Genomic DNA, 18,444 nt, shown 5'->3' with positions numbered 1-18,444 from the left:
GATAAATATTTAGGGTCATGTTCTCAATTCAGTAACAGCGACTTCAACCATATGAGTCAAGATTTGCATGTGCAAATATGATCAGAACCAGGCTGTATTAACTTTCCCTTGAACAATGCTCCCTGTGACGCTGTCTGACCCCCAAGAATCCCTCCAAGAGCACTTCAAGGGCTTTTCCTGGTCAGTGTTCTCTGAATCCAGAGAGTCCAATTATCCTACAGGCTTCTCTTCAGCCTCCCACGACCTGCATCATCTCCCCATGCAAGGGTCTATAGATATTTATCACGTTACAGACTAACATGAACAGCTACTTCCACTAGGCACAGAAGGGGTTCATATCACAAATGGATGGATAGTGCATTCACTAGGTTTGCACGAATATCCAGTTATGGGTGCGAGTTACTTCTCCCACGCACATGTGAGAGCTGATTGATATAAATAACACACAGTTACTCTTTCCTTCAACTCCGCTCTACTCCTTGCTGATACACAGACCAGCAGTTCTATTTTTTCAGGAATTTGGGAAGTACTCAACTGGTATTGCTTACACATTGGGTTCATTACCCGCAATGTAAGTGTTAGAAACAGTTTCTGGTCTGCTACCCGGAGCCAGTATCATATAAATCTTCACTCTCTGCAGAGTTAATAGCACAAAACCATTGCAGACAATAAGTGGAGTACTTCTGAAATTCTCTCTGAAGCAAATGCCTTTCAGCAGTAAAGTTACCACTGCTTCACATCTGCTGACTTCCAATATACATGCCTGTCATGAACGTTTGGTTTGTAAGATCTGTATTACAATGGAAATTTTAGTACAACTTTTGCACACGCATGCCAACTCATTCTTTCGCCTCTGATCTACTTTCACGGATAATTTGTCAGGTTAGAGACACAGCTGAAATGTAGATTCTGTCCTCTGTGCTTCTTCGGAACCTGAAAAGTTCACATCCCCTCAGCCCTCTTTCAGTCACTTGTCAAGAAAGAAAAGCCTAGTAGCTCCACTCTTCCTAGGTTAATAGCTGACTGGTTCTCCTCAGGTTATGTTCTGTCAGGCTGTTGCCTGTATCCAGAGTAGTCACTCGGATGAATTTATGAAATATTAATTCCTCGAGCTATCAGTCTCTTGTTCATAAGATCCCCAGCACTTGTTTTTCCGGCACGAGGTTTTTTCAATAAGTGGCCTTCAAAGTCAAATGCCTTTTTTACTGAAATGGAAGTCGCCTGTTGCTCCCTTTCACTCTGACTGCCTCTGTGCATTAGTCGTAAACTCACAGAACCCAGGAACGGCACAAGGACAAAAACGGAGTTAATCTGTGTCACGTTATTAGATTTTAGATTCTAAAGGATTAGCACAGAGTGCTCTTTTGAGTGAGAGCTGAGGTAAAAATTGACCTGGGACTGTGGCTGGTGCTTTGAGACCAGGAGAACCTGTTCGAAGATGGTGATAACGGTTGTATAACCTCTCATGTGTGTAAGGTGTGGCGCTGGTGGTGGCACAGGGAATGCTGGGGCGTCTAAGGGGATTTGCTTGTGAAGCTTTTCGCTGTCCAGAATGGTAGCTGAAGTGCTTTCTGTGGCTGGTTTGGCACCTTATAGGGAAGGACTCCTGTCTGGGGCTGTAAGTAGCCCTGGTTCTGAGCAATTCACCCTGATTTGACCCTCTCAGTGGTGCCCACACCAACCTGTTATATTATAATCTGCCATAAGGAATGTCTGTTAAACCCACTTAGTGGGATGTTTGCTATAGAGGTACATTAGGTTAACTGTTGGGATGTTTATATTATAAATATATTGGGTGAAACCAGTCTGGCACTTCTTAGATTCACAGGGGGCTGCTGGAAAAGAAGCAGGAAGGGAAGCAGCAGTTGAAGAAAACCCACTGCTCAGTGAGCACCTCAGGGAGGCTGAGAGATCACACCGGAGCTACAAGTTGGGAAGAGCCTGTTTGCAGTCTCCAGCCATGTTACCCAGCTTGTTCTGCCCGCGCTGGGAGTCTGCCCAGAGGGGGGGGGACAGCTGTTGCTGAGAAGCTCTTCAGACCGACAGGCACAGACATGGCTGGGGACGTCTGAAGGCCCCTGGCCTGCCTAGGTCCCTGTCACAGGGTGGAGGCTTTTGTCTCAGGGACGTGGACAGACTGTGGTTTGAAAACCCTCTTATTGTGCCACGTTATGCTTTATTCCTGCTGTTCAGATTAAACAGCATTTTGGCTCAGTAAGGTTGGTTAGTCACTTGTCTCACCACTACTCAGCCTCCCAGAGGGAGCGACCACGGGTACTGAACACCTGCTGGGCAGGCCCAAGTTGGCCCGCAATGCGCTGTAGCAGAGCCCAGTCTGAGAGTGAAAGGATCACGAGATTCCACCTCATGAGAGGGCCAGCTAAAAAGTCTGACATTTGGCACTCACAGACCAGAGACAGGCAGAGATGCTGGTAGCCCTGTAACTCTGAGGGTATCCATCGGACAGAAAAGCTGCATCCCTCAGCCAATCAACAAACCGAAACACGCCCCATTGGGCCTCACAGCTCTGAATTCCTGCCCTCGCAGTCGAGACAGAGAACAAAACCTTTCAAAACACGTTTGCAGCTTGCTCTGAATTTCAGATTTCTGTATAGCTTGAGTAATCAACCAAAGACCCGGGGCAGATGTAGGGCAGTTTAAAGATGCTGAAAGCTGCCAACCTACCGAGTTCCTGGAAGCCGCTGATGACAGAGGTCATCAGCCTAAAGGACAAGGAGTCATTGGAGAGGTTGCACAGGCAGCAGGCAGTGTGTGTTCAGATAGGGAGGCAACTGCCTTTATGCAGCATGTTTGTACCTTCCCTTGGGGGCCACTTGGCCATCAGGGAACCTCAGCTGCTTGGTGTCGTGTGCACCAGCTTTAAACTTTGGATCATTCCAAGAGGGAAAATCTGTAAACCCCCCTAACAAGCAGGATGGTTAAGCATTGGGACCAATTTCCAAGGGAGGTTATGGAACCTCCATCATGGGAGATTTTTAAGATGAAGTTCAACAAACCTGAGAAATATATGGCAGGACCCAGGATCCAGGGATCCCCACAGTTAGGCACAGATCTGTGATCCAATGGTAGCTGGGTCCAACACCCATAATCTCCAGGCCTCCACATTTGCTCTAGGACCCTCTCCAGCTCCCTGCTAGCACAGGTTCATCAGGGAAGTGTTACCAGAGCCTGTCACAGTAGCCTTTGCCTGAAGCGTTGTACTGGATGGAACTGGCTGCATAGAGAAGGGAAGGCCAATGGTTAGAGTAGCTGATGGGCACAATTCCCCAGCCAGAGACTGGTCAAGAGGTTTTCACCTTCCCATACCCCATGCTAACAGGAAGTTTTGAGAGGGAGTTCTACAGGTGAAGGAGAAGCAGATACAGGACTCTTGAGGGAAGTGTGTTTTGTTACTGGGGCTTTCTTACTGTGTGCTGAGCTTGTGTTTGTTTGGTGTGTGGTGGTGTGGTGGTTTTTTTTTCTTTCCCTGTTTGAGTGAGGCTTTAGAGAGGGAGTTCTCCAGGTAGAGGAGAAGCAGATACAGGAGTCTTGAGGGAAGTGGGTGTTGTGTTTGGGGCTTTCTTGCTGTGTGCTGAGCTTGTGTTTGTGAGTGAGGGTTGGTGTGTGTTCTTTTTTGTTTGTTTATTTATTTATTTATTTTCCCCTGTGTTTGAGAGTGAGGCTTTTTTTTTCTCCCCACCTCCCTTCTGCCCTCCCCCTTCCCTTGATGGAGTTTGTGCTGTGATTGGCAGGTGGAAACTGTTGGCTTCTAATTAAAGTTTGAATTCTATAAGCCTCTGCTGATTGGTAGGGGAAGGGGCTTTATAAGGCAGTGGGCAAGCGACCAAGGAGCTTGCGAACAGGTGAGTGCTAACAGGGAGTTTTGAGAGGGAGTTGGGAAGGGGAGAAGGAAGGGCGGGAGGTTCTCTTGCCTTTCTTTTTAAATCCCTTTTCCAGGACAGCAGCGATGGTTGGTGATGGGTCTGCTGTTGTTACCTGCACAGCGTGTGCCATGTTTGTCTTCCTCCTGGAAGAAAGAACGGATTTCATCTGTACCAAGTGCAAGCTGGTCGACATTTTGGAAGAAAAAATTAGAGGACTGGAGGCCCAAGTGTCGACCCTACGCTTGGTCAGAGAGGATGAAGACTTCCTCGATAGAAGGCAGCATTTAATCCTTCAAGCACGGCAGGCAGAAGAGCCAGAGAGGGCAGTACATGACCAAGAAGAGAACTGGCAACATGTAACTTCTAGAAGGGGTAAAAGGCCAGCATGGGAATCCCCCGATGCTATAGAGGTAAGCAATCGCTTTCAAGCTCTCTCCACAGGCTTTGCAGTGCTGAAAGCTCTGGAAGGGACCTCACAAGGAAGAAAGCAGAAGGGAGCACCATCTACTGGAAGGTATGGGATGCGTAGTCCTACAGATGGGGGTTCCACGGCCACCACCCCCAAAAGGAAACGATGGGTGGTGGTCATCGGGGACTCCCTCCTAAGAGGGACTGAGCCATCCCTCTGCCGTCCGGACCTGGAATCTCGAGAGGTGTGCTGCTTACCGGGAGCTCGCATTCAGGATGTCACTGAGAGGCTTACCAAGCTGATCAAACCTTCGGATCGCTACCCCTTCCTGCTTCTCCATGTGGGAACTAATGATACGGCCAAGAATGATCTTGAGCATGTTACTGTGGATTATGTAGCGCTAGGAAGAAGGATCCAAGAATTTGGAGTGCAAGTGGTATTCTCCTCCATACTCCCTGTTGAAGGGAAAGGACTGGGCAGGGATCGTTGAATTGAGGACGTAAATGCGTGGTTGCGCAGATGGTGTCGCAGAGAGGGCTTTGGTTTCTTCGACCATGGGACTCTGTTCCGGGCACAAGGATTGTTAGGAAAAGATGGGATCCACCTAACGAAGAGAGGAAGGAGCATCTTCGCGGGCAGGCTTGCGAACCTAGTGAGGAGGGCTTTAAACTAGGTTTGTCGGGGGTCGGTGACCAAAACCCTGAGGGGAGTGGGAAAGTCGGATACCGGGAAGAAATGCAGAGAGGAAGGGTCAAGAAAGGAGGACCCATGTTTCGAATGGAGAAGATAGGACGATCAACTGGTTACCTGAAGTGTTTGTACACTAATGCGAGAAGCCTGGGCAACAAACAGGAAGAACTGGAGGCCCTGGCCCAGTCCAAGAAATATGATTTAATTGGGATAACAGAGACTTGGTGGGATGACTCGCATGACTGGAGCGCTGTCATGGAAGGGTATAGACTGTTCAGGAACAACAGGCAGGGGAGAAAAGGAGGAGGAGTTGCACTATATGTAAGAGAGCACTACGATTGATCTGAACTCCAGTATAAAGAGGGAGAAAAACCTGTTGAGAGTCTATGGGTTAAGTTTAAAGGAGCAAACAACAGCATTGATATTGTGGTTGGTGTTTGCTACAGGCCACCGAATCAGGTGGATAAGGTAGATGATGCTTTCTTTGGACAACTGAGCGAAGCTTCCAGATCGCAGGCCCTGGTTCTCGTGGGGGACTTTAATCACCCTGACATCTGCTGGGAAACCTATACGGCAGTACACAGGCAATCCAGGAAGTTTTTGGAGAATGTTGGGGATAACTTCTTGACACAGGTGCTGAAGGATCCGACCAGGGGCCGTGTGCAGCTTGACCTTCTGCTCACAAACAGGGAGGAACTAATAGGGGAAGTGGAGGTGGGTGACAACCTGGGAAGCAGTGATCATGAGATGGTAGATTTCAGGATCCTGACCAAAGGAAGAAAAGAGAGTAGTAAAATACACACCTTGGACTTCAAAAAAGCAGATTTTGACTCCCTCCGAGATCTGATGGGCAGAATCCCCTGGGATGTTAACATGAAGGGGAAAGGAGTCCAGGAGAGCTGGCAGTATTTTAAAGAAGCCTTATTGAAGGCACAGAAAGAAACCATCCCGACGCTTAGCAAGAGAGGCAAACATGGTAGGAGACCGGACTGGCTTACAGGGGAAATCCTTGGTGAACTTAAGCACAAAAAGGAAGCTTACAAAGAGTGGAAACTTGGACAAATGACCAGGGAGGAGTTTAAAGGTATAGCTCGAGAATGCCGGGGGGTTATCAGGAAGGCGAAAGCGCAAATGGAATTGCAATTGGCTAAGGATGTGAAGGATAACAAGAAAGGTTTCTACAGGCATGTTAACAAGAAGACGGTGATCAGAGAGGGTGTGCGGCCCCAATGGATGAAGGAGGTAAGGGTATGTCTACACTACCCCGCTAGTTCAAACTAGCGGGGTAATGTAGGCATACCGCAATTGCAAATGAAGCCCGGGATTTGAATTTCCCGGGCTTCATTTGCATAAGCGGGGCGCCGCCATTTTTAAATCCCCACTGGTTCGAACCCCGTGCCGTGCGGCTACACGCGGCACGGGGTTCGAACCAGCGGGGATTTAAAAATGGCGGCGCCCCGCTTATGCAAATGAAGCCCGGGAAATTCAAATCCCGGGCTTCATTTGCAATTGCGGTATGCCTACATTACCCCGCTAGTTCGAACTAGTGGGGTAGTGTAGACATACCCTAACCTAGTGACAGATGATGTGGGGAAAGCTGAAGTACTCAATGCTTTCTTTGCCTCTGTATTCACGGACAAGGTCGGCTCCCGGACTTCTGCGCCAAGTGACGCAAGATGGGATGAAGATGGACAGCCCGTGGTGGGTAAAGAACAGGTTAGGAACTATTTAGAAAAGCTAAATGTACATAAATCCATGGGTCCGGACTTAGTGCATCCAAGGGTACTGAGGGAGTTGGCAAATGTCATTGTGGAGCCTTTGGCTATTATCTTTGAAAAGTCGTGGAGATCGGGAGAAATCCCAGATGACTGGAAAAAGGCAAATGTAGTGCCCATCTTCAAAAAAGGGAAGAAGGATGATCCAGGGAACTATAGGCCAGTCAGTCTTACCTCGGTTCCTGGAAAAATCATGGAAGGGATCCTTAAGGAATCCATATTGAGGCACTTGGATGAGAGGAAAGTGATTAGGAATAGTCAGCATGGATTCACAAAGGGCAAGTCGTGCCTGACCAATCTGATTAGCTTCTATGATGAGGTAACTGGCTCGGTGGACATGGGGAAGTCAGTGGATGTTATATACCTTGACTTTAGCAAGGCTTTTGATACGGTCTCCCACAATATTCTTGCCAGCAAGTTAAGGGATTGTGGATTGGATAAATGGACGGTAAGATGGATAGAAAGATGGCTAGAAGGCCGGGCCCAGCGGGTAGTGATCAATGGCTCGATGTCAGGATGGCGGTTGGTTTCAAGCGGAGTGCCCCAAGGTTCGGTTCTAGGACCGATTTTGTTCAATATCTTTATTAATGATCTGGATGAGGGGATGGATTGCACCCTCAGCAAGTTTGCGGATGACACTAAGCTGGGGGGAGAGGTAGATACGCTTAAGGGCAGAGATAGGGTACAGAATGACTTAGACAAATTGGAGGATTGGGCCACAAGAAATCTGATGAGGTTCAACAAGGACAAGTGTAGAGTCCTGCACTTGGGACGGAAGAATCCCAAGCATAGTTACAAGTTGGGGACCAACCGGTTAAGTAGTAGTTCTGCAGAAAAGGACCTGGGGGTTACAGTGGATGAGAAGCTAGATATGAGTCAACAGTGTGCCCTTGTAGCCAAGAAGGCTAATGGCATATTAGGTTGCATTAAGAGGAGCATTGCCAGCAGATCCAGAGATGTCATCATTCCCCTTTATTCAGCTTTGGTGAGGCCGCATCTGGAGTATTGTGTCCAGTTCTGGGCCCCCCACTACAAAAAGGATGTGGACGCATTGGAGAGGGTCCAGCGGAGGGCAACCAAAATGATTAGGGGGCTGGAGCATATGACTTATGAGGAGAGACTGAGGGACTTGGGTCTGTTTAGTCTGCAGAAGCGAAGAGTGAGGGGGGATTTGAGAGCAGCCTTCAACTTCCTGAAGGGAGCTTCCAGAGAGGATGGAGAGAGGCTGTTCTCAGTAGTAACAGATGGCAGAACAAGGAGCAATGGTCTCAAGTTGTGGTGGGAGAGGTCCAGGTTGGATATTAGGAAAAACTATTTCCCTAGGAGGGTGGTGAAGCACTGGAATGGGTTACCTAGGGAAGTAGTGGAGTCTCCATCCCTAGAGGTGTTTAAGTCTCGGCTTGACAAAGCCCTGGCCGGGTTGATTTAGTTGGAATTGGTCCTGCCTAGGGCAGGGGGCTGGACTTGATGACCTTCTGAGGTCTCTTCCAGTTCTATGATTCTATGATGTGCACCCATCTATGCCACATTTATTAACATTACAAGGGAGAGACAGGTGAAAAAGTTCTAATTTCTCTTGGGGACCCAGGCCGCTACCTGGCAGCTGAGTTTTCAGAGACCAATGATACATTTTCTATGAAAACTCACCCCAAAAACAGGATGAAAGGAAACATTTTTCATTGGACTCAGTGTTTTTTTCTGCAACTCACTTTTTCAAGGAAACTTCGAAAAGGAAAATCAAAAGCTGAGATTCTCGTGCAACATCTTCATTCCAGAAGTTGAGGCTGTGGTCAGAAATCACCAACGTGGGGTCCTGACAGATATTTTGTGCTGTCCAATGATAATAACCATTTGGCTGTGGGCGTGGGCACCCCCTGTCTGTCATGCTTTCTCTGCACAGGTAGCCAATACAGCCAATTCCAAGGGAGTCCCCAAAGACCACAAAACCAGATACGGGTAGAAGGCACCTGGCCAGGTTTATTGTAAATGAAGCATGGTTCTAGCTTCCCTGGATCAGCTGTCTCCAGTTAGGCTAACACATCTATGCTCATTACAATGGACACAGCTCAGACAGTAGGAGGTCCCACAGCTCCCTAGCCTGGACAAAGACAACCCTTCCAAGACACATCTTTACACACACGTACAAACAGTTACACATCCCGCCTGACATATTAGGTTGCCACTCTGATGTCACCTGTTACCTTGCACATGGTGGTTTGATCAAAAACACTTCTGTTCCTCATGCTGCCATTTTAGACCCTGTCCTGAAAATAGGTTGGTATGCCCCTGTTATCTGTGGGGAGGGTGCTGGCACCACAATGTTTCTTAACGAGATGTTTTGTTATCATCCCTCAGGAAAGTGTTTATAGCCTGTTCCTCGTACTATTGACTGTGTCCTGCCTGTGAACTGGGGCCCTACCTCATGCTCAGAGCTTCACGTTGCTTTACATTAGCAAAATCTTGACCATTCTTGGGCAGGCCTCAGGCTTCACACCAGCCCTGTGATACGTGGCTTGTTTCAGGCCCTCGTCTTACTACAGAGGCATTAAGAACAACAGGAAAGAGGGTTCGACTCCCAGTAAAATCCCAGAATGTGGTGCTTCTGGCTGTACCTCAAGCAGAGCACCCACAAAAAAAGGCACTAAGGGATAGTTAGGGGACATTTCTGGTCAAGCAGGGTATGTCTACACTTGCCCCCTAGTTCGGACTAGGGAGGCAAATGAAGCATACCAAAGTTGCTAATGAAGCAAGGGATTTAAATATCCCGCGCTTGATTAGCATATTCGCGGCCAGTCACCATTTTAAAATACCGGTTGCCCTATTTAACTTGCCGCGTGAAGACACGGTAGTCCGATTCAAAACCTTTCCCTTGAATTAACTGTTACTCCTCATTGCACACGTGTTTTGCACACTTGGTCTGACTCCAAATTTCAGATATGCCTGGTAGCTCTTTGGAGACTAGTCCATCGTGCCACAGGCTTTTTGTTTGTTTATTCAGCCTTCAACGCGTAACTCCAGGAAAACAGCTGGGGGCAGGCCACCAGAATCTACACGGACTACATTCATGCAAGGCCTTAATGGCTGGTAGTGTATTACCACATATACTGCTCCATCTCCCAATATTCTGACTCCCTAAGGGTATGTCTACACTACAGCACTAACTCGAACTAACTTAATTCAAATTAGTTAATTTGAACTAAGCTAATTTGAACTAGTGTATCTAGACCTAAAAACTAGTTCGAATTAGCATTTTGCTAATTCAAACTAGCATGTCCACACTGAGTGGACCCCGAACCAAAGTTAAGGCTGGCCGGAAGCAGTGCTGGCAGGGCATCAGGTTAGGACTTAGAGCGTGGAGCTGCTGTCTCAGGCTAGCCGAGGGCTGTGCTTAAAGGGACCCGACCCCCACCACGGACAGTCAGTTCTCAGGGTTCGATGCTTGCTTGTCTAACTCGATGAGGGACGGCAAAGCAGTCTTGGAGTGCCCTGAATGCCCACAGTCGACACATCACAGCACCCGGCCATCAGCCTGGCTGCACTTGCCGCAGGCTGCCATCCGGGGGGGTCAATCGGGGGGCTGCAGGAGAGCTTCCACCCCGAGGAGCCCGCAAAGCCACCCTAGTCCTCCCCATCGGGGGCTCATGCCCCATTCCTCCCTCACCTCCTTCCACTTACCCCTCCCTAGCCCCCCTTCCTGATGTAAAAAATAAAGGACACGTGTGTTCAAAAATAGAAACTCTATTTAACAAAACTGGGGGGGGGGATTAATCTCTGGGGAGATTGGGAAAAGGAGGTGGGAGAGGGGAAGAGAGAGGGTGCAAGAGGAGAGGGGGAAGCCTGGGAGGAGGGAGCTGGAAGGGGGAAGCCAGGGGAAGAAGGAGGAGGGGAAGTATCAAACTATGGTACACCATGTCTTCAGTACGGTGTACAGATGTGATCTCCTCACCCCAGAAAAGATATTTTGGCCTTGGAAAGGGTTCTGAAAAGGGCAACTAAAATGACTAGGGGTTTGGAACAGGTCCCATATGAAGAGAGGCTAAAGAGACTGGGACTTTTCAGCTTAGAAAAAAGGAGACTGAGGGGGGATATGATAGAGGTCTATAAAATCATGAGTGGTGTGGAGAGGGTGCATAAAGAAAAGTTCTTCATTAGTTCCCATAATATAAGGACTAGAGGACACCAAATGAAATGAATGGGTAGCAGGCTTCAAACTAATAAAAGAAAGTTCTTCTTCACAACGCAAATAGTCAACCTGTGGAACTCCTTGCCATAGGAGGCTGTGAAGGTTAGAACTATTACAGCGTTTAAAGAGAAGTTAGATAAAGTCATGGAGGTTGGGTCCATGTAGTGGTATTAGCCAGGGGTTAGAAATGGTGTCCCTGGCCTCTGTTTGTAGAAGGCTGGAGATGGATGACACGAGACAAATGGCTTGGTCATTGTATTCGGTCCATCCCCTCCAGGGTACCTAGTGTTGGCTGCTGTCAGCAGACAGGCTACTGGGCTAGATGGACCTTTGGTCTGACCCAGTACGGCCGTTCTTATGTTCTTGTGTTCTAAGCTCAGGGCTCAGGGTCGGAGGGCTCACTGGACCACCTTGATTTTCATGCAAACCTGCTCCTGGGTTTGCATGTGGCCTTTGGTGGCCAGGCTGGCAGCTATCCTGCCCTAGACAGCCAGTTTCCTGTGCCTAGTGCGGAGGTCGTGGACATTGGAGGCCTCCCCCCAAACCTGGATGAGGTCCACGATCTCCGCACTAGACCAGGCGGGCATCCGCCTCTTGCGGCTCCGGGCAGGCTCCTGGAAGCGCGACAGCCTGGTCCCGGGAAGAAGCGGAGGGCTGGGTGGCAGCGGGTGGCTGGCTCATGCTGTGCCAGGTGCAGGATCTGCTCGCTGGGTGCTGGCAGGCTTGCACCTGGCACAGGCCCCGTAGCCAGACTGTGCCCCTTTAAGGGCCCCGGGGCCGGGAGGGGGGCAGAAGAGTTTCCCTGGTTGTGCCCAGAGTGGCCACCAGGGCAAGCTGGGGAGGGCTAGCCTCCCACTAGTTCGAATTAAGTGGCTACACAGCCCTTAATTCGAACTACTTAATTCGAACGAGGCATTAGTCCTCATAGAATGAGGTTTACCTAGTTCGAATTAAGCGCTCCGCTAGTTCGAATTAAGTTTGAACTAGCAGTTTGTATGTGTAGCACCTATTGAAGTTAATTCGAACTAATGGCTGTTAGTTCGAATTAAATTTGTAGTGTAGACATACCCTAAGCTAGGTCCTTTTCTGTCCTGGGGGAGGCTCACAGTTGTCCTACTCTGGCCTGGGGGGACAGCAAGACATCCTGGCCTCCCTCAGAGGGACGGACTCCAGTTGTGGGGGAAACTCAGGGCAGGGTGTGTGCAGGAGGGAGGGCAGGGGTCTGGGATGTGTATAGCCCCCTCCCCACATTGTGTCCTGTGCGCTGCAACCTCCCTGCCCCCTGTCCTCCCTCATGGACCCACCCTTCCCTGAAACCCCACCACAAACCCCCTGCCCTAACTCCCACAACCCCTGCCCCTCACCGCCTCTCTCCAAATCTCCTGCTCCCCCACACCCTGCTCCAATTCCCGCACCCCCACACTCTGCCATGAGCCCCTCACACACACCTCCCAGCCCTCAGCCATGACTCCTGCACCCTCGCACTCTGCCCTGTGACCCCACAAGGACCCCAGCACTGCCAGGCAGACCCTCAAGTGTAGATATCAGGAGGCGCTACCACCAGAGCAACGCCACCCTTGCTGCTGCGGGCAGCCTCAGTAAACCCCCTGGAACTCCCGGCTCCTGAGCCCCTCACCTCTTCCCTGACTCCTGCAACTCCACCCCATGCCCTGGTCCCCCACACACCTAACCCCCTCCCCTGACTCCTGCACCCCCCTCTCCCTGCCCTGAGTCCCCTCCTCCACCTCTCAGCCCCCTCCCCTGACTCCTGCACCCCACCACTCCCTGCCCTGGGTCCCCTCCTCCACCTCCCAGCCCCCTCCCCTGAATCCTGCACCCCCCCCCACTCCCTGCCCTGGGTCCCCTCCTCCACCTCCCAGCCCCCTCCCCTGAATCCTGCACCCCCCCACTTCCTGCCCTGGGTCCCCTCCTCCACCTCCCAGCCCCCTTCCCTGACTCCTGCACCCCCACTCCCTGCCCTGAGTCCCTTCCTCCACCTCCCAGCCCCCTCCCCTGTCTCCTGCACACCCAGCCCCAGCCCTGAGCCACACACACAACCCCCTGCCCTATACAATCATTTCAATGCCGCATGTACATTTTCCATTTAACTAAAAAAAAACCACAATCATTACTGCAGTTAAGAACTCAAGCCTCACCCATATCTCTCAATAAAAGCAAGCAGATTAGCGGGTGAAGCCTACAGACTACACGCTCTGCCCTCCCCTCTACGGTCCTTGCAATGACTTCCTCTCAGGCTGGAATACCTGTACTTAAAACAAGAGCCCCTTTGTGGAGTTGCATTAATAAAATCTTCTCCAAACACAGACTCTGCTGCCCTCCGGTCCCATCCTCCTGCTTTATTCAGAAACTCCCCACCACCTTGTTTGCTGGGGTCAGGGCGAGCTCAGGCCTCACACACCTGACTGGCTTCTCTGGGACTCTCGCAATAATCTCGTCTCCAACACAACTCGGTTACAAGCCCCAGGCTGAGGACGTGGGAGAAGGATGGGTGTTGGGTCCCCTTGAATAGCCCCTGCCCACAGCTGGGGCTGCCCCATGGATGACGCAGCACCCAGAGGGCTCAGGAAGGGCCAGAACCGCGACTGCAGAACAGCCCTGCAATATTTTCACAGAGGTTTGACAAGAGGTGGGACAGAGACAGGCCTGGTGTCATGGGAAACAACAACCACCTCCCGTCTCTTTATTGGCTGAAGCAACAGGAATTGTGAGATCGGTGCAGCCACTGATATGGCTCTTTCTGAGCCAGCATCCGACCCATGCCCTGGTATTCTACCAACACAGTCACTTTCTAAATGCCTCTGCCTGCCTTGGTCCTTCCCCCAGTGCCTTGTCCTCTCTCAGCATTTCCAGCCCCGTTCCCCTTACTGTAGGCTTAACACCCCATTTCATCCCCTCTCTTCACAGTGGAGATCAGCAGCTGATGTCATCTCAGAGATAAGGGTCCAAGATGGAATAGGTGGCCCAAGTATTCGTGTCCCGTGTCACCAGTGCTGAGCCAGGTGACAAACTGACTCTTCACTTGAGGAAGGCCCTGATGATCCTCTCACGAAGGTGTTTGCTTTTCACGCTGTACACAATCGGATTCATCAGGGGCGGGACCAGCAGGTAGATGTAGCCCAGGAGAATCTGAAGCAGGAGAGGAGAACCCTTTGCAAATCTGTGTATCACGGACAAGCCGATCTCCGGTGTGTAGAAGAGCAGGACGGCGCAGAGGTGGGAGACGCAGGTGCTCAGGGCCTTGAGACTCTCTGTGTGGGACGCGATGCTCAGCACTGTTTTGAGGATCATCACGTAAGAGAGGAAGATGAGCAGCATGTCCAACCCCACTGTTAAGAGTGTAACAAACAAGCCATACACACTGTTGAAAGTGGTGTCAGAACAAGCCATCTTTATGACGTCTTGGTGCAGGCAGTAGGAGTGGGAGAGGACATTGGCTTGACAATATCGGAACTGTTTCAGGAGAAAAGGAACTGGTAATACTACGGCCACCCCTCTTAGCACAGATACTAGTCCCATCTTCCCTAGTCTCGGCAGGGTTAAAATGGAAGAATATCTCAGCGGGTTACAGATGGCAACAAAGCGATCAAAGGCCATCAACAGGAGCATGGAGGATTCAATGAACTGAAGTGAGTGGATGAAGAACAGCTGGGCAAAACAGGCATCCAGGCTGATCTCCCTAGAGTTAAATAAGAATACACCCAGTATTGTCGGTACGGTGCCTATAGATATACCAAGGTCGGTGAGGGCCAACATGGAAAGGAAAATGTACATGGGCTCATGGAGGCTTGGGTCTTTTTTTATAATGAAGAGAATGACTGAATTCCCTGCTATCGAAATAAGATATATTATGCAGAAAGGGATGGAGATCCAGAGGTGGATTTCTTCATGCCCAGCTATCCCAGTGAGAAGGAACACTGCAAACTGGAATTTGGTATCATTGGCAGCTGACATCATGTTTTGGGAGGTCTGCGTGGTTTTGAACGTCTCTTCCTGAGAAGAAAAAGAACAGGAGGTTCGATTATATTTAATGAGATATCTTTCTGTTCTCCATGCACATCAAGACACTCCCAGGAGCTCAAGGAATGCTAGTAAAAACAGCCTTGGGTTTACACCACCAATAGGAAGGCAGGCACTTCCAGACTGGATCAAATGTGTGCAGTCCTTCTTAACTAGTGGCCAGTGGCCAGTTCCAGATACGGCAGAGGAAGATGGAAGAAGCCCGCAATAGGCAGCAATGAGATAACCGGCTTCCAGGGCAAGTTTCCCCCGACACCCACTAGTTAGATATATTTGGGATGTCAGGCCCAGTGTGGCAAGTGCATGGTGAAAAGGATCATTGTAATTATCTCTCCTGCACTGAAGCTATTTATAAACATGTTTCTTTGCCTGGTGATATATATTATTTTATTTTTTTCCCACTCTTGAGATTCAAATTATGCCCCATCCCCTTTGCATAACAAGGGATACATTCTAAGGGCCAGGTTACTGATGCAGTAACATTAACTTCAACTACGTCACTACAGATTTACATATGTAAAGTCTATCAGAACTGGATTCTATTAACTGTTTCTCACCAGATGTCCCCAGTGATACACTCTGATCCCCAGGATTCCTGCCAAGAGAAGCTGACGTGCTCTACCTGGCAGGGTTGACTGAACCCAGAGATGTGATGCATGGGACAGGTTTCTTTTCATCCTCAAAGGACCCGTCTAATCCATATTTGTGAAGTTTCAAGCTGAGAGTGACAGTTACTTCAACTGGGCAGGGGAGGAGCAGCCATCAAAATGGTTGAATAGCAGAAACCCTAGATTTGCTCTAATATCCACTTGAGTCTGCAAGTGCCTTCAGACATACTCATGTAAAAGGTGATGGGCAAATATTAAATACAACCACTATTACACTCCCCTGCACCTCAGCTCTACTCTTTGCTGAAACACAGACCGGAGGTTCTCTTCTCCTCGGGACTTTTTGGAAAGTCTTGCACAAGTATTGCATAGGTATTGAGTGCACAACACTGAGCATAAGTGTTAGAAACCAGTACCGGGAGAAAATATCATACAACTGTTCAGTGAACAGAGTGAGTCGCACAGACCCATTGCATACCACGGGCGGAGTACTCCTGCAAATACTTTCTTAATCAAAAGCCTTTTAAGCAGTACCATTGCTCCTTCCTAAGATGATTCTCATACTCTGACGCTAGCTTTCGATATACATGAATACCAGGAACATCTGGATTACAATGAAAAGGTTTGACTTAACATTTACACTTCTGTACTTTCGTATACACTTGTTAACCCATTTTTCCCACTCTGATACTCTTTCAGAGACAATTTCTCAAATTAGAATGGGACCTACAATGTAATGCCAGATAGCTGGATTTCTTCAGAATAATGAAAATAACACAGTATCTCAGTCCTCATTCAGTTACTTGTTGGCAAGGAAATGTCTGGAAGTTCTCCAGGTTAAAAGTTGACTGAGTCTCTCTGGTTCTATTCTGTTAATCTGCGTCCTATATAGAGAGAGTGGTAACAAGCATTCATTCCCTTGGCTCCAACCTCTGGTACACAGTAACCCTAGCACCTGTTCTTCAGGCATGATGAGGGTTTGCAAGTAGATTTCAAATTTAAACACATGCAAATTCATGGAAATGGAAATTCATTTCCCATATGACAGTAGCCTATTGCTCTGTGTGTCTGTCTTTCTCTCTCTCTCTGTCTATGTACGCTATTCATAACATCTTTAGCACATGGGAGTAGCATTATGACAGAGATGGTGCTGAGCTGCCATGAGGAATTATGTGTCTTAAACTCAGTTCTTAATATCCTAACTTGGGGTATGGGGGTTTAACACTCCGATCTCCCTTTTAATGTCAGTTTTTTGTGAATTTTGAATAACCCATCATCGAGCAGGGGCAGAGATAGGGGAAGAATTAACAGGGTACCTCATGCTGCCTGCCCTCCAACCAACACTGAGTCACCCCAACAGCCTAGCTGAGTCCTCTGCCGCTGCACAGAACATCTGCCAGTGCAAACAGCCTGCAGCCTTCGCCCTGAACTTGGCATGTTACAGACAGTGAAACCTGCCAGCGTACCCAGTTCCTACTAGAAGGGAGTCGCTGGCACCAGAGGTCTTCACCGTGAAGAACAAGAAGTCACCGGAGAGGTTGCACGGGCAGCCGGCAATGTGTGTTCAGATAGGGAGGCAACTTCCTTTATGCAGCAAGTTTGTACCTTCCCTTGGGACCGTTTGGCCATCAGGGAACCTCAGCTGCTTGGCTTCCTGTGCACCAGCTTCAACCCCATCACAGTCAATGGCAAACAGCAGGAGGCTAAATTTCAGGGATGGGGGGTGATGCTAAACAACTGGCCTGCAGCACCAGCCCTGCTGCAGGCTCCGTTCCTCCAATCTGGGCTTGTCGGCCCTGTACATTTGGTTCCGATCAGTCACAAGGCTCCCTTAGGGGCGGCTGTGTAGTAACGATGATACTGTCACACCTGTGCTCTTGATGAAATAGAATACAATCACAAGAATATAAGAATGGCCAGGCTGGGTCAGAACAACGGTCCATCTTACCCAACAACAATGCATCTCACCCAGTGTCTTGTCTGCCAACAATGGTCAAAGCCCCAGAGGGAGAGAATAGAACAGGCAATCATTGTATAATAATAACAGAGAAGCAGATTTCTCCCTGGAAGCCCCTTTCCTGTTCAGCAAACTCAGGGCAGAGGCCAAGGAAGGATTCCCAACATGGAAATTCCCCTCAGATTATTCCAGGAGGGGAAATTCCCTTCCCTTCTCACGGATGAATGAAAAGCGGTTGCAGGATCCAGGAAGCCCCAAAGTTAGGAAGATATCTTTATTATCCACTGGTAGCTTGGCCCCACCACCCACAATCTCTGGGCCACCACACCCTCTCCAGTTCCCTGCTAGCACAGGCTCCTTAGGGATGTGCTAGTAGGGCCTGTCACAGTAGTCACTGCCCACAGCGTCTGCTGAAGGGCTGTGGTACAAGGAGGAAGGGGCTGCACAGTGATAGGAAGGCTGGTTAGAGAAGCTGATGGGCACAATAACCCAGCCAGAGACTGGTTGGGAGGTTTCAACATACCCAGAGTACAGCCACGGACTCTGTCCAGGCAGCTGCAGCTGAGCTTCCAGAGACAAATGGTCCATTTTCTATGAAAACTCACCTCAAGAACAAGATGAAAAGGAAACAATTTAGTTTTGGTCAGAATTATCCGCGAGGGGGGAAATACCCTCCATTTTCCAGCCCCGCTCAAGAGAGAGATCTTGGGGCCAGTGTGGACAATTCTCTGTGAACAGCCGCTCAATGTGCAGGAGCTGTCACAGAAAGCAAAGACGATATTGGGAACCAGAGGCGGTGGATATGACAGGCCAGGATAAGCCAATCCTTCTTTGACACAACTGCGGGCGTTGGCTTCTCGTCACCGGCTAAGGGGTTTGCACAGGGCAGTTTTTAGCTTG

At 49.4% G+C, this 18,444-nt stretch overlaps 1 protein-coding gene across 1 annotated transcript; it reads right to left on the bottom strand.

The window, feature by feature from the left end:
• Nucleotides 1–13,977: 13,977 nt before the first annotated feature.
• Nucleotides 13,978–14,916, bottom strand: LOC102463251 (olfactory receptor 51G2-like). The gene has a single exon (XM_014575239.2). It carries the CDS (start codon nucleotides 14,914–14,916, stop codon nucleotides 13,978–13,980), a length of 939 nt encoding a protein of 312 aa, XP_014430725.2.
• Nucleotides 14,917–18,444: the final 3,528 nt, after the last annotated feature.

The sequence above is a fragment of the Pelodiscus sinensis genome, chromosome 1 (genome assembly GCF_049634645.1).
Source record: "Pelodiscus sinensis isolate JC-2024 chromosome 1, ASM4963464v1, whole genome shotgun sequence".
In the NCBI taxonomy this organism is placed as follows: Eukaryota; Metazoa; Chordata; order Testudines; family Trionychidae; genus Pelodiscus; species Pelodiscus sinensis.
The sequence above is the reverse complement of the archived record's forward strand: the minus strand, read 5'-3'. Positions and strand labels throughout refer to the sequence as shown.

What these genes read in the sequence shown, in the direction of transcription:
- LOC102463251 (XM_014575239.2), bottom strand. Translation starts at nt 14,916, where the DNA reads ATGATGTCAGCTGCCAATGATACCAAATTCCAGTTTGCAGTGTTCCTT.